Source organism: Lithobates pipiens, unplaced genomic scaffold, assembly GCF_037356315.1.
Source record: "Lithobates pipiens isolate NorthernLeopardFrog02 unplaced genomic scaffold, aLitPip1_a1.2 Scaffold_19, whole genome shotgun sequence".
NCBI classification, from domain to species: Eukaryota; Metazoa; Chordata; class Amphibia; order Anura; family Ranidae; genus Lithobates; species Lithobates pipiens.
Window position 1 is genome coordinate 108,080,430 of NW_027507764.1, and position 23,572 is coordinate 108,104,001.

Here is a 23,572-nt window from a genome sequence, read left to right on the forward strand (position 1 = left end):
GTTTGCAGTTGTGCCATACTCTTTCCATTTTCAGATGATGGATTGAACAGTGCTCCGTGAGATGTTCAAAGCTTGGGATATTTTTTTTAAAAACCTAACCCTGCTTTAAAAACTTCTCCACAACATTATCCCGGACCTGTCTGTTGTGTTCATTGGCTTACATGATGCTGTTTGTCCACCAAGGTTCTCTAACAAATCCATAAGGGCTGCACAGAACAACTGTATTTATACTGAGATTAAATTACGCACAGGTGGACTCTATTTACTACTTAGGTGACTTCAAAAGCAATTGGTTTCACTAGATCTTAGTTAGGGGCATCAGAGTAAAGGGGGCTGAATGCAAATGCATGCCACACTTTTCAGATAAACAGCGGGTACTTGGGGGGAGGGGGTGGGGGTGAGAGTTACAAATGGCTTCCACAGAAATACGCTAGGGGGGGGGGGTAATATAATCATCCATTTGATAGCAATGGATTTATGTGCCATGAACAATGCTTCACTAACAAATATTCTAGTACAGTGTGTCTAAAGTTCTTCATCAAGTATACCAAACATATTACAGGTGTGCAGGGAAAAGGTGGTTTTAGTAAATGACCTAGGAAGGCAACTATCTGTCTCCAAAAGTAGGTAATTACTAAACAATGCCATATAAGATGTACAAAATCTGCCTCGGGCTTGAAACGTCTTTGACAGAAGTAGACATGCGGTGAAAAATTAGATAAATAAGCCTGGTGTACAATAAACTGTTGAATTACCTATTATTAATGGTGATACTCTCATCTGAGAAGAACACATACAGTTGTGCTCATAAGTTTACATACCCTGGCAGAATTTATGATTTATTGGCCATTTTTCAGAGACTATAACACAAAAACTTTTATTTCACTCATGGTTAGTGTTTGGTTGAAACCATTTATTATCAATCAACTGTGTTTACTCTTTTCAAATCATAATAGAAACAGAAATGACCCTGATCAAAAGTTTACATACCCCAGTTCTTAATACCATGTATTGCCCCCTTTAACATCAATGACAGCTTGAAGTCTTTTGTGATATTTGTGGATGAGGCTCTTTATCTTCTCAGATGGTAAAGCTGCCCATTCCTCTTGGCAGAAAGCCTTCAGTTCATGTAAATTCTTGGGCTGTCTTGCATGAACTGCACATTTGAGATCTCCCCGGAGTTAATGATATTGAGGTCAGGAGACTGAGATGGCCACTCCAGAACCTTCACTTTATTCTGCTGTAGACAATGACATTTTGACTTGGCCTTGTGTTTTGGATCATTGTCATGTTGGAATGTCCAAGTAAGTCTCATGCGCAGCTTCCTGGCTGATGAATGCAAATGTTCCTCCAGTATTTTTTGATAACATACTGCATTCATCTTGCCATCAATTTTGACCAAATTTCCTGTGCCTTTGTAGCTCACACATCCCAAAAACATCAGCGACCCACTTCTGTACCTTTCATCATAGGCCTTGTTGACTCCTCTCCAAATGTAGCGTTTATGGTTGTGGCCGAAAAGCTAAATTTTGGTCTCATCACTCCAAATAATTTTGTGCCAGAATGTTTGAGGCTTGTCTCTGTGATGTTTGGCGTATTATAAGCAGGATACTTTGTGGCATTTGCGGACGTTGAGGCTGGAGTGTCTATACCAGACATTGCATCCCTAATAAGCTCCCTGTTCAGCCACTGCTCCTGTCGCACAGAAAGCTGCAGTGGCCGACCTCTCCAATGACCCAAAGCTTGCCCACTGTGCTGGCTCAGTATCACAGTGCTGCTGGCCACTGCACCTTCCTGTGTGGCAGGTGCAGTAGTGGGACAGAGACTTTTACTTGGCGATACTGAGTCTGAACTTTTAACAGGCTCCATGTCACTGAGCTGACTTCCTGTTTGTGTCTTACCACCACTTGAGGCAGCCATCTTTCCCGTTGGGGGAATGGTGTGAAAAAAATACCGCCTTCGGCACACCCCTGAGGGAACATCTCATCCCAGTCTTCTGTGGATATAGTTGGGATGAGGATTTGCCATCAGCTTCTAACTGCAAGAGAAGACTTGCTCAGTTTAGTATGTAGTAGGAATAGAATGTAAAAGTTAAAGTGGTTGTAAAGGCTTAAGGCATTCCCTACAAAAACACTTCCTGGTAAAAATCCATCTCCCCGCCCCCTAAATATTTACCAGGCTCCCTTTGCCATCCATCGCCGCTCTTTCTCCTCACAGGACACAGAGGCAACAACAGGAGACATTGGCTCCCATTTCTGTCAATCAAATCCTGGAGGGAGTGCAGAGTGGGGCCAGGCCACACTGTGTGTGTGTCTATGGATACACATAGCCCAGCTCGGGAGCAAGCCCACATGTGCGTCCCCATATTAAGTGGCTTACTATGGTGGTTTATGCAGAAAAGGCACCTAAAGCTCCGGGGGGAACCCTAAAAGAGGTGGTCCATGGTACAATTGCACAGATCAGGTAAGTATGACATGTCTTTACAATTACTTTAAGCATCTATTAATGAGTATTTAGATATAGTTTTTTTTTGTTTCTAAACAGATTCTGCAAACCATGGTGGAGTTGTAAACATTTTACAAAGAAAACATTATGTTGAATACTATACAGTACATTCCCTTTAAGACAAATGCCTGTAGATAATGTCCTCTATTTTGGCACAAGTCAAACAGATGTTAAGTATTTGCTTCTGGTTTCCAATTATTGATAATTGTTGTCAAGCACAATGCTCTTAAGCCCTTCCTAAAGAGGTTTCATCTATTATACAGTTTAATTAAGACCGTATATCGTGGTTCTGCACTATGTTGTCACAATACATGAATTGGCAAAACATACTCAGAAAATGTTTTAGCATACATTTAATTTGAACGTTTACACCTCCCTTAATGAATAGAAGACACTGGGGATATTTTATTGCAGTTTACTTCTGCTCTTAGATAAAAATTACTCCTTGATTATGACTTAAGGTGGAAGCATGTTGATAAGTTATAACATTTTGTGTACAGAGCACCTCTGCAGTCTGTATATTATTTCCAGTTTTGCCTTCTTCCCATGTTTATGACAGCATTTAACACTTTGAACTATGGGATATTTTATTTGCAGTAATGGATGATAATGTACTTCCAACAAGGAAGCCATCCTCTCTGCATACATTACACTTACTTGCAATGAATTCAGAGACTTTAGGTGACTGGCGAGAGTTTATGGATTTATTGTGCAACAAACTGAATTAGTAAGTGCATGGATAGGGCTGAGGCTGGGTAATTACTTGTTGATGCAGGCGGATTTATGGAAATTGAATCCTAAAGTCACGTGTTTCATACAAAAAAAAAGGCATAAAAAGACAAATAATAAAAGGCTAACCTTTACCAGCCCAGAAAAACGATGAAGCTTGGATTACATTACAATACAACAGAGAAGCTGCCATTGCCAACTTGTTTTTAGAACATACAGTTACAGTTGTGCTAGACAAGCCAATAGTGAAAAAAAAATCAAAACATGTGAATGGTTTACTACATAAAAACAATGTTGCAGCACCACACTACCGAACACAAATATATATATCGGGTAAAATAAGTATTCAACGTGTCACCATTTATCTAGGTAAATATGTTTCTAAAGGTGCCATTGACATGACATTGGTAACAACCCATGCAATCCATACATACGAAGAGACCAAAACAAATAAGTTCAGAAATAAGGTTATTTGTAATAAAATGGAATGACACAGGGAAAAAGTATTGAACACATGAAGAAAGGGAGGTGCAAAAAGGCATGGAAAGCTAAGACACCAGTTGAAATGTATTGGTAATTATAAAGCAATCCTGCCCCTTGTCAGTGCAAATTTATTTCAGTTGGTTCGGTCTCAACTGATGGGCTATAAAAAAAGGTGTCTCATTACCAAGGTGTCACACATGAAACCTCTCATGATGGGTAAAAGCAAAGAGCTCTCTCAAGACCTTTGCAACCTTATTGTTGCAAAGCATACTGATGGCATTGGTTACAGAAGGATTTCTAAAATTTTGAATGTTTCAGTGAGCACTGTTGGGGTTATAATCCAGAAGTAGAAAGAGCATTATTTCACCATAAACCAGCCACATCCAGGTGCTCTCCTCAAAATATTTTTGACAGAGGAGTTAAAAGAATTATCAGAAGAGTTGTCAAAGAGCAAAGTACCATTTGTGCAGAGCTACAGAAAGACCTGGAATTAGCAGGTACAATTGTTTCAAAGAAAACAATAAGTAATGCGCTCAGCCGCCATGGCCTGTATGCACGCTCACCACACAAGACTCCATTTCTGAAGAAAAATCATGTTGAAGCTCATTTAAAGTTTGCTGCACAACATTTAGACAAACCAGATGAGACCAAAATGTAACTCTTTGGATGCCATAATACACACCATGTTTGGAGGCCAAATAGCACTGCACATCACACCAAAAAAAAAAAACCCCATACCAACAGGGGAGTTTGGAGGCGGGAACATCTTGGTTTGGGGCTGTTTTTCAGCATATGGTACTGGCCAACTTCATATCCTTCAAGGAAGGATAAATGGAAAAATGTACCAATACATTCCTGATAAAAATCTGCTGCCATCTACCAGGATAATGGAAACAAGTGTGGACATTTCAGCAAGACAACGATCCCAAATAGAAAGCCAAGATAACTCTAAATTGGTTTCAAAGAGAGAAAATAAAGCTGCTAGAATCCAATTGAAAATCTATGGAAAGAACTAAAGATCAGAGTTCTTTCAAGATTTAAAGGACCATTTTTGTGTGGAAGAATGGGCCAAAATCACACCTGAGCAATGCACATGACTAGTTTCTCCATATATGAGGCGTCTTGAAACTGTCATTACCAAAAAAAGATTTTGTACAAAGTATTAAATAAAATTCAGTTAGCGCGTTCGATACGTTTTCCACGTGATTCCATTTTATTACATATAACTTAATTTCTGAACTTATTTGTTTTGGTGTCTTTGTATGTATAGATTGCATGGGTTGTTACCGACATGGTGAAAATGTCATGCCAATAGGACCTTTAGAAATGCATTTACCAAGAAAAATGGCGACGCGCTCAATACTAGTTTTACCCGCTGTATGCAAGAATAAATCATAAATTATATATCTGCGGTGTGAGATCAGTATACTCAAGTTCATCTCCATGTGTAAAATATATAAATTACTTCCACTAGTCCATCTGAAAGTATGTGAATAAATAAATAACTTCCACCAATTTACCCAACCGGGAAATCCTTCAGATTGTGATCATCGCCATCCACCACCAAGATTGCACACTCAGAAATAATTGCTGCAAAATGATAAGGAGCATAAACAGCCTTATGACTGTAAAGATGACTCCCTTCTGCTATCAGCTCTAGCCTTTGACAAGCACCACTTTATGCAGAACTCCTCCACTGGGGGGCAGTAGTATCCAAAGTTGCTGCATAGTCAAAGCTCACAAACCCAAACCTAGTTAAAATTGCTTAATGGCGGAGCGCTGCTGGAAACAACAACAGCAGCATTAGATAGAGCTGCTCCCGGGGGACATGGAAGATCGGGGGCGGTGACCGGATGTGTGAGGGGGCGTGGTGCGGGTGGGAAGATGTGGCAGGGCTGAGGTGAGTGAGACGCCGCTGCTCTGTCTCCTCCTCGCCCTATTCCCGAGAGACACACGCTGGATGGCTGCGAAACCCGAGGACCGGGAGGTCGGAAGTGCCGGCATAAGCCGAGTCTGTCCGAATACGGCCGAAGATTTCTAGAAGCATGGCGAGCCCGGCCGAGGACTTTCGGGATATCGCTAGAGTGAAGGCATGGTAATCTTCGCCAGCTACTAACGGCCGAAGTTACAGATAGACCAGCGTGGGCATTATCCAGACGTCGTCTCCTCCCAGTCTATGGTAGCCGTGAGTACCCCCGGTGCCCCCAGTGGGGGAATATAGCTGAGGAATACCCTCCCTCGGTGAGAGGAGAGGAGTCAAGCTTAGTACACCGAGTGTTTCTGTGATGGTTTGAAAGATCATTACACTGGGGTCTTTTCCGTTCCACTTCTGGTATACAAAAGCTAAATCAGCTGGATGCAATCTACACTCCCCCTGTGTTCCATACATTGTTGTGTATTCCTCTGTGTCGGGATCTAAGGCTTATACAGATATAATGCCATATTTTGAACTGTAATTAGCTCTGCTTCTCTGAAGTTGATAAGGACTATTTTTTTTTTTTTTTTTTTTTTTTTTCTCTTTTATAGAAGCTGGCTCGGCAGGACGCAATCTATATTTTACATGTGTTTTATACCTGTTACACTTTCCCCGGTGCTGGGATTTAAGGCTTACACAGTTATAATGTTTTACACTGAACTGTTATCAGCTCTGTTCCCTTGATGTTGATAAAGACTATCCTTTTTTTTTTTTTTTTCAAACCCCCTGAATGATATTCCGTTGATATTTTTTATATAACTGATTAACGGCAAGCTTACTACCGGTTAACTACTCCTGATTAAGGTCATTAGTGGTCACAGCCTTGCACGGGTTTTTTTTTTTTTTTTTTTTGTATAAAAACATAGGGCTTTAGCAGGAATTCTCTAGAGGACGGTGTGAAAAAGGGAGACATTTTTTTTTCTCTTGGAGGGGTATTTCTTCTTTTTCCTCTCTCAGTGGTTTTCCTCCTGTGTATGGTAAGGAGCTGGGGGTCCCCTGGGGAGGTTTTGATACTGGTACACCAGGTCTCCAGCTATATTTCAGGCTCTATTTTGGGGGAACGGCCTACATAAGTAAATATGTCTAGACGCCGCGGGGAAGACCAGGGGCAGCAGGAGGGGCAGGGGATACAACATCTCCGCTCCTCTAAAGAAAAAGAAAAAAGTACACAAGCAGCAAGCTCAGCCGCGGCAAAACTAGAGCGGTTTGCGCATGCCTCGATGCATACCCCAGATCAAACACCAATAAAAGGGGCTCAGGCGGTACAAACCAAATCTCACCCCGGGGGTTCCACGGATAGAAAAAGTCAAGGCCAAGTGGCCCCATTGTCTACCTTGGTTCCTGAGGGTAAGAGTAAGAAGAGCATGGGCGGTACCCAAGGAGAATTGGAGGCTGATAGACCTGGCAGGCCGCAAGAGGAGGCCCCAACCCTGAGGGATGTATTACAGGCGGTTAATGTATGCCAACAGTCTTTGGGAGACCTGGCAGCTCAGCTAACAGGAATGAAGGAGGACATACTGTTAGTGCGACAGGACATCCAGAAAGTAATTGAAAGAACAGCGGAGCTGGAAGTTAGAATAAGCCAGCTGGAGGACGATTTAAACCCAATACAGCATACGGTTAAGAATATGCAAAAAAACTTGGACAGCTACGCCTTTAAAATGGATGAGTTAGAAAATAGAGCACGCCGGGTCAATATTAGACTCCTGGGGCTACCTGAGAAAAGTGAAGGCCCAGACGCCGTAAAATTCTTGGAGTCCTGGTTGCCAGACAAGTTTGGAAAGGAAGGTTTTTCACCGTTTTTCTCGATAGAGAGGGCCCACAGGTATCCCTCTAGAATACCACCGCCAGGGGGACGCCCCAGACCTCTAATGTTGAAGTTCTTTAACTATAAGGACAAGGTGACATTAATGCGTAAGGCAAGGGAGATGGGGGATATCTCCTTTAATGGTTCAAGGATCTCTTTTTATCCAGACTATTCTCCTGACTTACAGAGGCGCAGAGCGGAATTCCGGACAATTAAAGCCACTTTTCAGACATATAACTTAACATATGCCCTCTTATACCCAGCAAGGCTGCGAGTGGTAACCCCCTCCGGGGTTCAGATTTTTGACTCAGCAGCCGGAGCACTGAAATGGCTGGAGGATAACAAGGAGTCTTTACGGACTAGCCACGGGGAAAGGGAGGGGCGATAGGGGAAGAGAGTGCTTGTAAATGAGTTTGATAAATTCATGGCTGGATAATGTAGCTTTCAGGATGGGGAGGGGGGGGATCACTGTGGCGGTGTTTGTGAGATAGGGTGTGAGGAGGGTTATGGATGGTTCGGTCACGTTAAACTCCCGTAAGGGATACCTGGTTAGGTGGGGGGGAGGAAGGGAGGGTTTGTTCTTAAATGGGCGGGAAGGCGGGCTGTGGGAGGGAGGAGGGTTTAGAGGGGCAGGGACGGGGGGGATGGAGGGGGGAGGCGGGCTGGGTGGAGTTGGGCTGGGTGGGGAAGAAAAATTGTTTGTAAAAAGAAAACACGTAGAGGTAGAATTGGAAAATAGCACGATAATTACACAAGAGAGTAAATACCTGAAGGGGAAATTTGTAGGTGGTAGGATAAACGCACAGGAGAGAAGGAATACAAACACAAAGCACCATTATAAGACATTCTTTAGGGTTAAATTTAATTGCGTGTTATTATGGCACAAAGCTGGGAAACACCAATGGGTTATGATATTTGGGAATCACCAATGGGTTATGATATTAAGTGGGCTGTACTTAACGAGGATAGGTATCCTAGTAGACCCTATATCTGATAAGTCTTATATACTCCCTTCTTGCTTGGTTGCGTGGTGCTTTCTGTTTGTCAGCATGTCTTCTTTTATAACAGATGGTAAATCTGGTGCAGGGTAAATCTATTAACATTGGATCTTGGAACGTGAGGGGCTTGGGTACTCCAGCAAAAAAAGCGATAGTCTTTGCTATGCTGGAGAGATTTGATATTGGATTAGCTTGTTTGCAGGAGACCCACCTAACTAATATGTCTAAATCACTGTTAAACTATAGGAAATATCAACAACAATACCACTCAGTTTATTCCTCCTATTCAAGAGGAGTAAGCGTGTTAATAAAGGACGGGGTGAGTTTCTCCTGCACCCAGGTTAGCATAGATGAGTTGGGGCGATATGTTTTCCTGTTTGGTAAACTTGAGGGTAATAGCTGTATTTTGGCAAATATATATATACCCCCCCCGTTTAAAATGGAAGTTATCTACAAACTGATGGAATTTATTGGGGACAAAGAGGATATTCCTATTATCGCGATGGGGGACTTCAACGAAGTCCTAGATGTAAACTATGATAGGTTTCCCCCTAAGGGGCGGTCTGGGGACTTGGGTGAAACTAGGCTGAGTTGCTTCCTGAGTGAAATAGGTTTGAGGGATCTTTGGAGAGAGAGACACCCGAGAGTTAAGCAATATTCCTGCTTGTCAGGATCGTATGGTACCCTGTCTAGGATAGACATGGTTATAGGAAATTTGGAAATGGCACAAAAAATAAGGGAGATAGAATATCTGCCAAGGGGGGTCTCAGACCACTCTTTGGTGAGGGCTGTGTTCAACACGGGGGTTAAAAAAGTTCAAGGGGGTTGGAAGATTAGTCCTTTTTGGCTAGAACTCATGAAGGATGAAATGGAAGTTAAATTAAGATTAAGAGAATTCATAAGCTTTAATTTGGGCTCGGCGCCAATGAATGTGGTCTGGGATACCCTAAAGGCGTTTATTAGGGGCGTGTTGATTCAACAGGTAGCAAGAATGAAGAGAAAATCCAGAATATGGGAGGAGAACATCAGGAAGGAACTCTTAGAAGCAGAGAATACCTATGTCATGGACCCAACTCCAGAAAATCAAAAAATTTGGTTAAATAAACAACAAGGTTATAAAACAGCGATAGTAAAAAAAGAAGAGAGTAAACGAATCTTCGTGAAACAGCGATACTTTGGAGAAGGAGAAGGGGTGGGAAGATTGCTTGCACAGTTGGTTAAGACAAATTCCTCACCCTCATTCATTTCAAATATTAGAAATATAAATGGGGCGACAACATGCAATAGTGAAGAGATAGTAGAAATCTTCGGAAATTACTATAGGGAGCTGTACCAGTCACAAGGTACAGGCGAGCCAGGGGCAATGGATAGCTTCTTGGAAAACTTAGAAATGGTGACCCTTACCCGGGAGGAACGGGAAGTTCTAGACGCCCCGATAACCCTTAGTGAGCTTCAACAGGCAGTGGCCGGAATGCCAAATTGTAAGGCTCCAGGCCCGGATGGGCTCCCGGTAGAATTATATAAATACTATGGAGAATTGTTACTCCCTGAGTTGTATAAAACTCTAATAGACATAACGGATGGGAAACACCTACCGGCATCAATGACAGAGGCAACGATTATAGTGATCCCCAAAATGGATAAGGATCCGCTGGAAGTGGCCTCGTATAGGCCAATTTCACTACTGAATGCGGATGAAAAAATTTTAGCTAAAGTACTTTCAAATAGGCTGAATCAATTTATGACAAAGTTAATACACCCAGATCAAACAGGGTTTATTATGGGAAGATCTACTAGTATGAACATCAGAAGAACTTTCCTAAACATGCAGATCCCAGCAGAGAATGCAGGAGAGAGGGCTATAATGTCTCTGGATGTAACGAAAGCTTTTGACAGCTTAGAATGGAACTTTCTGTGGCGGGTGTTGGAGAAAGTAGGAATGGGCCCCAACTTTATTGGTTGGATCAAAAGGATGTATAACGCCCCTAGTGCTAGGGTAAGGGCCAATGGCAGGTATTCTGAGAGGATCGAGATGAGTAGAGGGACAAGACAGGGTTGTCCCCTGTCCCCTCTACTCTTTGCGTTGGCCATAGAGCCTTTGGCCATAGCCATTAGGGCAAACTCCGGGATTAAGGGCTTTCAAAGAAGCGGAGGGAGACAGGAAAAGATAGCCCTATACGCAGACGATGTGTTACTGTTTCTGGGAGATACTGGTCCATCCTTGACGCAGGCAGTCACTTTAGTAGAAAGCTTTGGAGGTCTCTCAGGGTTGGCCATTAACTGGGCGAAATCCGAACTGCTCCGAGTCGATCCCCCGGTTGTTGCGTCTTCGCCGCCGGGGATAAAGGTAAGAGAGGTAGATGCGTTGAAATACCTTGGCATATTCTTGACACAGAACCCTGATCAATATATCAACAAAAATTTAATTCCCCTCCTGCATAAATTTAAGCGTAAATGCGACGTCTGGAGTAAACTTCCGCTCTCAGTAATGGGCCGTTGCAGCCTGATTAAGATGATTTGGTTGCCACAGCTGCTGTACGTTTTGCATAATGCGCCGGTATGGATTTGTAAAAAATGGTTTAGGAAATTGGAGACCCTCTTTCGCGAACTGATCTGGAAGAAAGGCAAGGCCCGGATACGACTCCAGACGCTGCAAATGCCAATAGATAGAGGAGGCCTAGCGGTTCCACATCCTAGGAGCTACTACTTGGCGGCGCAGATGCAGCACCTGGCGGGTTGCGACTCGGAGCAGGGAAGGAAGCTAAAAAGGAGGGATTAGAATGATAGGAGCCCCACATGAGTTCATGGCTGAGGTCCTGGAGGCCGACTCCTTTCGACATAACAACTCGATAACTAAAATGCTAACCAAGGTATGGAAAGCGGTGAAGTTAAAACTGGGTTATTCGGGGTTATTAGAATCTATACCCCTCTGGGACAATAAAAATCTACCTGAAATATTAACCATTGGTAAGATTAAATCATGGGAAAAAAAGGGTATAACTAAGTTGATCCAGCTTTATGATGGAGGGGCCTTAAGGACATTTTCGGATTTAAAAAATATATATGATATACCACAATATTCATTCTTTAGCTACCTGAGGGTGAGACACGCCCTGGCAGCACAATTTGGGGGAAATATGCCCACGTGGGATAAAATACCTTTACTTCAGAAGTGGCTTACTACAGATGGGGTAAAGGGGTTTATCTCAGGTATTTACAATCAATTAGGTATGGTTCTTAATCAGGAAACTGTTCATCCGAACTTGAAGAAGAAATGGGAAGAGGATTTAGGAGAAATATTAGATACACAGTGGAGGAGAATTATGGAATTAGGGCCGGTAACTTCAATCTCCCCTTCCCAAAAGGTTTCACAGTTGATGTTGGTGCACAGGGCTTACTACACACCCAAAAAATTATGTCAGTTTGGTAGGAGGATAGACGACAGATGCCCTAGGTGTCAGGGACAGGGAGATCTCCTACACATGTTGTGGCGTTGTCCGAAGCTTTTTCGTTATTGGAGAGATGTGTTGGCGAGTATTAATAGGGTTTTTAAGTTAGAAATGGTAATGGACCCGATTCTGTGTGTACTGGGATGCAGGCAAGAGCCGAGAGAAGGGAAATGTGTCACGGTGGCAGTGGTAAGATGTCTGTTTCAGGCACGTAGATTGATCATGCAAAGATGGCAAGCTGAAAGAGCCCCCACAGGAGGAGAATGGATCCAATGTATTAATGAATTAATCTGGAAAGAGAAGACACTGTATGTAAGGAGAGGAAACTATAGAGAGTGGAAGGGAATATGGACCCCTTGGATAACAGAGATGGGACATCCTATAGATTAGTCTGATTAAGAGATCTAGTGGTAGAATACCGATGTGTTTGAGTACATGGGTGCTTGGGAGGCCTACGGGAAGGGGGGGGTGGGGGGGAGGATTTAGGATGGGTAGGGGTGGGGTGAGTTTGCTTGGGAGGGTTCGGGAAGGGGGGGGCGGGGGGGAGGAATTAGGACGGGTAGGGGTAGGGGGGGTAGGAGATAAATTTCACTGGGAGTTTGTTGCCGGTTAGATATGATTTAGGAAGGTTTGTAAATGCTGTTCGGTTATTTAATAAAAAAAGAATAAAAAGATTTAAAAAAAAATAAATAAAAAAAAAAAAAAAATAATAATGCATAAACCACAATGATGAGATATTGTGCAGTGATATAGATGAGAGGCAATATGAATGAGTCTCTAGCACACGAACTCTGACGTGGGATAAAAAAAAAAAAAAAAAAAAAAAAAAAAAAAAAAAAAAGCTCACAAACCGAAGGAAGACAAAGGTGAGTATTTTAGTAAATTAATCTCTACAAACATTAAAAGCAAATCTCATTGGGAATAAACACTCAGATATTAAACCACTAGTTGAAACTCACCTCAAAAGCCGTAGCTCCGAGCATCCGCGTGACATCAGCACATAAGCTTTGCCACTGCATGGAACTCGGTGCGGTGGCTTTATCATTTCTTTATTCATTAACATACTTTTGGATGGACTGGTGGAAGTCCTTTATCCATTTTTTGTCTTCACGTGGAAATTAATTTTATGTATATTAATTTTACACTGCACACATATCATTTTTAATGTATTCTTACATATATATTTGTATTTATGAGCGTGGCGCTGCAACCTACAGAGAGTTATTTACTAAAGGCAAATCCAGTGTGCGCTACAAGTGTACTTGGAAGTGCAGTCGCTGTAGACATGTGGGTGACATGCAAGGACAATAAAAAACAGCATTTTTGCTTGCGCATGAGTGGATCATAGAAATCAGCAGAGCTTCCCCTCATTTCAGACCTAACCCTCAGATCTACAGAGACTGCACTTCCAAGTTTTGTAAATAAACCCCATTGTGTATATTTGAAGGGTTTTTTAGATTGACCTTTTTTTTCCAGCAGCCAGTTACTTTGGCTTATTATCTAGTGCCAACTTTTTTCTGTTCTTTGGTTTGCTACCATTGACAGGCAAACTCTGCACCCCAGGCTGTGAGAACATAGAAAACGAGAAGCCTACATGTGGGACACTTCATGCAGTACTGTTGCACAATAGGGCAGGTATCTTAATTTTATTGTAAAGAACTCCTGGATTGATAATAGACTCATTCTAAAGTGTTTGAATTTCTATACAACACTGGAAATAGGCAGACATGTAGTTTGAAATAATATTTAATAGTTGTTACTGTATACTCTCCTCCATAGCCATGAACGTAGACTGTACTACATGAACAAAAGAAAATCTTATATAAAAAAATCTGTACAATAATGGGAACAAAAGCAAAGCATTTTTTTTATATTCACAACTGTGTTCAGACCCATCATGATATACATTTTACAGAAGCCTGTATAGTCCACATTTTCTAAAGGGGTTTTTTGATTTGAATAGAAAGAACAAATAAAATACCATGAATGACATTTTTGATGGTAATTAACCAGTGAAGCAGGTAGTGAAAGAAACACAGTGGAAACAGTTAAAATTCATTTACTATGATGTAAAACAACAACAGGGAGCACTGCATCTTTTGCATCCCTTAGTTCTGCTGTGCGCAATTACTTTTTTTCACCTCTAGATGATCGTGATCCTGTTTAGGCCAATAGGCAACCAATCTGCTCGTTGAATAAACTTATTGCCAGCTTGTGGATGTTTTCAGTCCAAACAGCATTAAGCCAAATCTTTATCTTTGGTTATTATCTGCAGACTGGCCTCAATATTTAAATAGTGTTTTTTTTTCCTTCTTTTTTTGAAGTACAAACTGCAATTTTCATGGTATGATGGCCTATGGCAGATTTTTATGTTGACTTTCCACATAATAAAGTCAGGATTCCTGAAGCATCTCCATTAGATGGGGAATTCTGTTTAGGCACCTATTTCCAGTCCCTGGCAGGGGGTTCCTTGTCTTGAATTAAAACCCAGACTCAGCTTAGCTCAAAGCCAGCAGCACATTCTATGGCGTAAAGCAGTTTGCTCCTCATTAGATTCTCATCATAAAATTCCGGCAGTTTCAGGAGGTTCATGCAAGTGCTTGCAGTGGGAAGTCGCTCCAGATCAGATCCTCCATTATGGATGCAGAAAGCAGGATACAATTCCTTCAAGAAAGAGTATTAACATTAAGAATGCAGGGACAACATACAATTACTCAACAACTTTATTTTAGTATCAGAATTCTGTATTGGGAATGAGTCCATCTGAAAATGACAAAACCAAACTTCTTAGGTTTTGGAGAGCTTTAACCTCCCTAGCGGTGATCCCGAGTCTGGCTTGGGCTGGGATTTCAGTACCACGAGTGGTAATCCCGAGCCAGACTTGGGATCACATTGCTGGATACAGGGAGGACACAGGAAGAAGTTACTTACCTTGTCCCCTGGATCCAGCGATGTCCTCTGTGCTGTGTGTGATCGAGCTGTCCTCCGCTTGATTCACACAGTGCCTGAGTGCTGCCGAGCTCTGTTCCCTGCGACGTTATGGCACACGGGAGCGGAGATCAGTGCCAAATTCAAAAACGTAAAAACACACAAAGTACTGTAATCTTACAGATTACAGTACTGTATAAAAAAATTACACACCCCCTTTGTCCCTAGTGGTCTGTCCAGTGCCCTGCATGCAGTTTTATATTATAAATACTGTTTTTCTGCCTGGAATTTGGAGATTGCCCATAGCAACCAAAAAGTGTCCCTTTATGTCAAAAGTGGTTATAGACCAGCTAGAAAACAGCGATAATAAATTAGAATCACTTGCAGAATTGAGCGATAGCGATTTGTGGGGAAATTCGTCATCAAACACTAAATCTAATGACAGCCACAATTCTGCAAATAAGCAAATTTCAGTGTATTTGGATTTGATTACATTATTGAATAATTTTTATTATTATTTATTATATTATAAACTTTATCATACCTGGGATGTCTGCTAGACTCTGGTTTGAACAGATTTAAGAGAGTTATTCCTAAGAATTACAGGACTACAATATAAAAACGCCAAATTTCCATGCAAAATAATTGTACAGCTTTCAGCACCTAAAATCAGAACTAATCATACCGCCAGGGAGGTTAACCACTTGCTTACTGGGCACTTAAACCCCCCTCAGTCCCAGACCAATTTTCAGCTTTCAGCGCTGATGCACTTTGAGTGACAATTACGCGGTCATACAACACTGTACCCAAATGAAATTTTTATCATTTTTTTCCCACAAATAGAGCTTTCTTTTGGTGGTATTTAGTTACAGCTCGGAGTTATATTTTTTGCTAAACAAACAAAAAAAGATGCAAAAAAAAAAAAAAATCATGTTTTAATAGTTTGTTATAAAATTTTGCAAACGGGTCATTTTTCTCCTTCATTGAAGTGCGCTGATTAGGCGGCACTGATAGGCTGCATTGGTGGGCACTGATGGGCTGCATTGGTGGGCACTGATGGGCTGCACCGGTGGGCACTGATAGGCATAGTTAAGGCGGCACTAATAGACACAGTTAAGGCGGCACCGATGGGCACAGATAAGGCGGCACTGATGGGCAAAGATGGGCACAGATAAGATGGCACAGATGGGTGGCACGGATAAGTGGCACGGATGGGTGGCACGGATGGGCACTGATAGGTACCACAGATAGATGGGACTGATGGGCACTGATAGGTGGCACTGATAGGTGGCTCTGATAGGTGGCACTGCTGGGCACTGATGGGCGGCACTGCTGGGCACAGATGGGCGGCACTGCTGGGCACTGATGGGCGGCACTGGGGTGCAGCACCTTTGAGGCAGATTGGGTGGCACTGTGGGTGGCACTGTGGGGTGGCACTGTGGGTGGCACTGTGGGCACTATGGGCACTGACGGGGGGCACTTACTTTTGCTTTTATTTTACTTCAGGATGGCACTGCGGGAGGCAGGTGGGCACAGGCAGGTGGCAGGTGGTCCCTTGTATTGATGGCCGTGATCAGGACTGATGTCCCGATCACGGCCGCCGGTGATCGGCTTTTTTTTTCTCTCCTCGCGCTGTCAGCGCGAGGAGGAATAATAGCCGATTACCGGCTCCGTTCTATCACATGATCAGCTGTCATTGGCTGACAGCTGATCACGTGATAAGGGGTCGGGATCGACCCCTTACACGGATCGGTGATCAGGCGAGTCTCACGGACTCGCCGATCACAGAGTGCGCCGCGCGCGCCCCTCAGGGGGCGCGCAGGCCGCTCGTAACCGGGACGACGTCAATAGACGTAGTCCCGGAAATGTAGGTCCGCGCTAATGCCGTCATTTGGCAATAGCGCGGATCTGTAGTGGTTAAAGGAGTGCAGCTTGTGCAGTGTGCTGGTGTTCATAATAAAATCATGGCCTCATAAGTGTTTGTAGGCAACCAGAGGAAATACGTATACTGAACAGAAAGAAGACCTACAGTGAGGAAAATAATTATTTCATCCCCTGCTGATTTTGTAAGTTTGCCCACTTACAAAAGAAATGAAGGGTCTATATATTTTTATCAGAGGTGTATTTTAAATGATAAAGACAGAATATTAACCAAAAAGTAAGAAAAAACACACAATACAAATGTTATAAATGAAGTTGCAGTTCAGTGAGTAAAATAAGTATTTGATCCCCTACCAACCAACAATAATTCTGGCTCCCACAGACTGGCTACAGTATGTGGTCATGTGGTACACAGATTAGCCCCGTCAATGTAAGAAGGTGCTCCTAACGCCAATTCGTTATGTGTATAAAAGACACCTGTCAACAGAATCTCTTTCTTACATTCAAACCTCACGATCATGGGCAAGACCAAAGAGCTGTCAAAGGACATCAGGGACAAGATTTTAGATCTACACAAGGCTGAAATGGGCTACAAGACCATCAGCAAGAAGCTTGATGAGAAGAAGACAACTGTTGGATCAATTATTCACAAATGGAAGAAATACAAAATAACCATCAATTGCCCTCGGTCTGGAGTTCCATGCAAGATTTTGCCTCAGGAGGTAAGGATGATCATGAAAAAAGTGAGAGATCATGGAAGGAGCTGGTGAATGATCTCAAGGCAGTTGGGACCACAGTCAACAAACAAACCATTGGTAACACAATACTCCGCCATGGATTGAAATCCTGCAGCACCTGCAAGTTCCCCCTCCTCCAGAAGGCACATATACAGGCCCGCCTGAAGTTTGCCAATGAACAACTAAATGATTCAGAGAAGGATTGTAAGAAAGTGCAGTGGTCAGATGAGGCCAAAATTTTGCTCTTTGGCATTAACTCGACTTGCCATGTTTGAAGGAAGAAAAATGCTGACTATGACCCTAAAAAGACCATCCTTACAGTCAAGCACAGAGGTGGAAACATGATGCTTTGGGGCGGTTTCTCTGCTAAAGGTGCAGTCCAACTTTGCCGCCCTGAGGGGACAATGGACGGGGCCATGTATTGTAAAATCTTGGATGACAACCTTCTTCCCTCAGCCAGAACAATGAAAAGGGGTCGTAGATGGGTCTTCCAGCATGACAATGACCCAAAACATACTGCCAAGGCAACGAAGGAGTGGCTCAAGATGAAGCACATTAAGGTCCAGACCTTAATCCTACAGAAAATTTATGGAGGGAGCTAAAACTTAGAGTTGACAAGCAACAGCCAAGAAACCTTAAGCATTTAAAGATGATCTGTAAAGAAGAGTGGACCAAAATCCCATGTGAGATGTGTGCAAACCTGGTCACCAACTACAAGAAATGTCTTACATCTGTGCTTGCCAACAAGGGTTTCTCCGCCAAGTACCAAATCATGTTTTGCTTGGGGATCAAATACTTATTTTACTTACTGAACTGAAACTCAAGTTATAAAATTTGTACTATGTGGCTTTTTTTTCTGGAATTTTGGTTGATATTCTGTCTCCATTATTTAAAATACACCTATAAAATTATAGAAATGCCTTTCTTTGTAAGTGGGCAAACTTGCAAATCTTCAGGGGATCAAATAATAAATTTCCCAACTGTATATTCTGTAACTTGCTGGTAGCCTACCTGTTTATTAATAATGAAAAGGCCTCTTGATAAGGATAGAGAAAAAATCATCAGAAGCACAAGTGCATAAACTTTAGCTTTATCTGATGTATGGTTGGGATTACACTGACACTGTAACACCTAGTACACAACATCAGAAAATTGGACAAAAAATGCCGCTTTCGGAGCGATCGTCCAGTAAGCTGATCATCGGCACACAGCTTTTGAGAGACGATCACCACAGTTTATGCAAAAGTATCCAAAGAGACATACGCAAAAATATATTTCCGTACAACACCAGAACTAATGATTCTCATTGAATCAGTACAGTATTCATCCGAAAAGGCCATGCATGTTCGGAAACAAAAGAATACATTACAATACAACACATCACTTCCAAAATCGTATTCTGACGCATGGGGATTTTCATAACTTTAGCAACTTATTGGTTTTCGATATAAGACTAGCATGCAGTAAAAAACAAACAAAAAAACAAAAAACGCACGATCATTTATCCAATATTCTCATTGTGTGAACGAGGCTTAAGAAATTTGGGGTAGTTAGAGGATTTTCAAGTAGAGCAGTATAGAGCCCAGTTCAACAGTCTTGACAGTTAAAAAAACAAAACAAAAAAAAAACAAAAAAAAAAAACAGGAGTTGCGGCTCCACTCATGTGAAGTTTACCTGCTACTCCTCCTATCCAGCCCCGCAAGTGCGGGGCATAGCATTAGCACCCTTTCCCTGGGATATTTTATATGAGTAAAAAGTATTCCAGCACACCCCAAATCTTCTGCCTCGGTTTATTAAAGCCCCATATTGCACACAAAGAAACAATCACTTATGACTTTCAGCCTTGAAGGTCTTAGTAAGTTACCAACTGCCTGGTGCTGCCTTGCAATGGAGGCTTTCCTAATGAGAGAGGCATTTTGGATTTTTAGATTTTATTCTGGTGTTTCTCAAGGATTATTTTGCAGGTGGGATGAAAGTCTGCACATTACATAGAGAATGTTTCTCTGCTACAACCAATGCCAAAAAGGTCATCCCTTCTTAACAACACTGTAAATGTCTGGGAACTGAGACCAGTTGCTGGAGTTTTGGAAGAAGGATGTTGTAAGATTCTTGCCTGATACGGGATTCTAAATGCTCATATTTTTCTTTACAGGGTAGGCCAGGTAGGTCTTTTTAGGCAGGCCAGTTAAAGCACCCTGAAAAAGACATCTGGATGGGAGCAAATGCTGCAAAACCTAAACCTGGGTATATCTTTCAGCATTGATGGCTCCGTACCAGATGTGCAAGCTGCCCATTCCATAATGCACCCCCTTACTATTAGGCTATGTTCACACTAGTTTTAGCTGCGCTTTTTGGCCGCTAGCGGTGCCCCCCCCCCCCCCCCCAGCGGCCGAATAAATGGTTAAAAGCGCCTGCAAATCACCGCTGCCCATTGATTTCAATGGCAGGGGCGGTGGAGGAGTGGTGTATACACTGCTCCTGCACTGCCCCAAAGATGCTGCTTACAGGACTTTTTTTCCTGTCCTGCAAGCGCACTGCCCTAGTGTGAAAGCACTCGGGCTTTCACACTGGGGTGGCTTGAGAAGTGCTTTTCAGGCACTCACTTTAGCGCAAAAATGCCTGAAATGCGCCCCAGTGTGAAAGGGGTCTTCGCGATGAAGGCCTTTGAACCCGAGCTCTAAAAACAAGCTGGAAGGTCCCTCTCCTCTTTAGTCTGGAGGACTCGGCACCCATGGTTGCCAAAAAAAGTGTCAGATTTTGTTGCCCTGTCCCATCTTTTTGAGACATGTTGCTGACATCAATCTTAAAATCACCTTATTTTTTTTTCTTAAAATTGCACATTTTCTCAGTTTAAACTAAAAAAAATGGGTTTATGAGATTTTAAAATCACTGCATTCTGCTTTTATGTAGATTTTACACAGCGTCCCAACTTTTTTGGAATTGGGTTTGTATATACGGTCTTCAATGTTGTTACCACCATAGGTTTAACCTGTCAGTAATAATGTATTTTGATACTTTTTTTGCTATGTGCTTTCTATGGTTTTAATTTTGTCTGTACACTACTGTTTGATTGAGAGATGATACACATTTCATCGCTAGTTGGCAACTAGCTTTGATTAATGCCACCTAGGATGAAATGTGTAAGCAAATAATAGTTTATGAGTATTATGGAGCTTCAACAAACAATATTATGGAAGATTTGTGGTGTGCCGGCATAGTTAGGTCCTCCAATGAGAGGGTTACGTGGGTGGAGGCTTCCCTAGGATGGGATGCAGCTATGTTAACTGCTTCTGATAGAGAAGATCCTCTGTCAACCTCAAAACCCTTTAGAATGATTGTATTATTGTAATTAAAGCGGAGCTCCACCCTAAAGTGGACCTTCCGCTCATTGGAACCCTCCCCCCCTCCGGCGCCACAATTGGCACCTTTCAGGGGGGAGGGGGGTGCAGGTACCTGTACAGTACAGGTATCTGCACCCACTTCCGGCGTAGATTCTGTAGAAGCTACGCCCATTTCCGCAGAATCTACACCCCTTTCCGAAGGTCCCCCGCTGCCTGCTGGGAAACACACGGATCCCAGAGACAGCGGGGACCGTCCTTATTGCGCAGCGCGACTCTCGCATGCGCAGTAGGGAACCGGGAGGAAATGAAGCCGAAAGGCTCCACTTCCTGATTCCCATACCCAAGATGGCGGCGGCAGCACCCGAGAGACGATCGAGAGATCGGCTTCGGGTGCCGACATCGCGGGCGCGCGCTGGGCAGTATTTGTAGCTGCTGGCTTTAAAAAATAAAAAATAAAAAAAACGGCGGACTCCCGCTTTAAAGCATGGGAATGTTTTCATCCTTCAGTAAGAGCTTGCCCTTTTAGGTCCTGTAAATTCTGGGCTGGTCCGTTTAGCTTGCTGCCCCATCCATCCAAACTGCCACCATCCGATAGCAGAACATTAAACATCACACAGTTTTACATTTAGATCTGAGCCGAGTATAAAATCTTCAACTGCACTTTATACAAAACCACAACTACATTATTTCTATATTTTAGAATAATTTTCACTTACTGGCAACTAAATCGCCCCATGATTAAACATTAGTCTAATCATTATTCTTTCCATCTTTAAGCGGGAGAAAAGGTCTTTGCACAGTCATTAATGGTAAAGTCTGGATATTTTTGAAGGCGAGTATTTAAATTCATCTCACTGCCAAATTGCTGCATTTTAGGGCTATCTCTACATAGGTTATTGCATTTTTTTCCACTTTAATGGTTTAGTAATGTAACAGATGGAAATGCTACCGTAAAACCAGGGCCTCGCCAATGTAAAAACTGCATAATGAAAGCTATTATAACCAGAGAAGACATCAGTTCACCAGTGGAGAGAAGCCATTTATTACTCTGACCCGACTGGAACTTCTCTATCCTACCCACTCTAATACAAATGGAGAGATTTTTTTTCCCTCTACAGCAACTTAATTTATTAAAAAAGTTATTAAGCTTTAATTAGTTTGGGAAAATGCTATCTTGTAACATTTAATCTGGCTCCAAATGGGCTCTTAATTTGTTAATGGTCTAACCTTGTGATACCAAGAGTCTACAAACATTAAATAATGTCTGGAATTTGTCAGGCTCGCAACATTATAAAGCAGGGACTATCGCCAACTTTTTTAGGGTAATATTTAAAATTCATTTTATACAAGCCCTGCATCCAGGCAAGCTTTCTTTAACTATCTAGAATGGCTGGTTTTGAGATGGATACACTTTCTTCTTGTATGCTCTTATACAACTTTAGGGCGCATATGACCAAGTAAATAATACAGTATTACTAAGCCCTGCACCCCCTGTCATATCTCCATAAGAATAAATGGAGAATTCACTTGGTTGAAGATAGTTGTGACTTTCAACTTGGGAGTGTTGGCTGGGAAAAGAACGGAAAAAAGAACTAAAAAATTCCAATCGCATAGCCTGGATCCACCACTTAAACTGTAAAAAATAACTTAGGCCTGTAGGGGTGGAAGGGACCCCATAGGGCTAACCAGCTGGGGAATACCCGCAACCCTGTGGTCAAAAATCAGAAGAAATGTGTCTGTCAATATATGCAAGAGAAATCCATTTTAAGTCCAGTTGCCCATTAAAGCCATTGTGAACATACTATGCTATAGACCAGCCTTTTTCAACCTTTTTTTTAACAGAGGAACCCTTGAAAGTGTTCTGCTGCTTCAGGGAACCTTTGCTAAAAATGAGAAATCTACAACTCGCGATACATTAGTGTGATGGTCAGTGGGAAGAATGGTCCTTACACTTGTGGTCATTGAGAAGAATTACATCCTCACAGATAGTTAAAAAGATCAATGGTGTCAGTGGGAATTTATCTGAGAGGCAGAAATTGCCCAATTCTGAAGGAACCCCTAGCAACCTCTGGCGGAACCCTAGGGTTCCACAGAACCCAGGTTGAGAATCACTGCTATAGACACTTTCTAATATAGTTATAACTATGCAGATACCATAACTACTTTAGTTTAGTGTCAAAAGTTATCTTTTACAAGGTTTTTTACGAAGTTCTGTCCTAAGACGATGCATCTGCTCCGATAGTAGGAAGTGAGGTTACAGGATATTGTGCAGACACACAGTTTGCCTGCATTCCATAGTCTGTTTAGCCTGAGGCAAGATGCAGGCTGCGCTTGAGCAGGGGGTATGTTGAAGAGGCAGGCTGTGAATGAGAGAGGTTGTGGACCAGAGGCAGGATGCGATTGGTTGGGGGGGTGGCTACCCAATACAAAGCATGCTGTGTGTCTGCACCTCTGAATGGCCAGTCAAAAGATGCAAACTGACAACGCTAACAAGCTTCTGTGCTTTACATGGTCAGTTTAGAATAAAGAAGAAAGGTGCCTGGAAGCTTAAACCAGATACTTCAGAAGAAAAACGAATATGAAAATAATAGAGAGTATGATTTTTATTTTTATACATACACATAGAATCTTTCCTTTAGGGCAACATACACTTCAAAGAGAAGCAATATAACAGACCACTGACACTGATTGTTTATTCACCTGGGATGGTTGGGAAGAGTGGCGATCCTTTCCTCTTTA

At 42.4% G+C, this 23,572-nt stretch overlaps 1 protein-coding gene across 1 annotated transcript in view; it reads right to left on the reverse strand.

Annotated features, from left to right (window-relative positions):
- Positions 1–13,676: 13,676 nt before the first annotated feature.
- Positions 13,677–23,572, reverse strand: part of UBE3C (ubiquitin protein ligase E3C) — a 177,323-nt gene continuing 167,427 nt past the window's right edge. Inside the window, exon 24 of the mRNA XM_077491145.1 lies at positions 13,677–14,610. Coding sequence (XP_077347271.1) covers positions 14,440–14,610 — 171 coding nt within the window. The 3' untranslated portion in view covers positions 13,677–14,439. The remainder of the gene's footprint in view (positions 14,611–23,572) is intronic.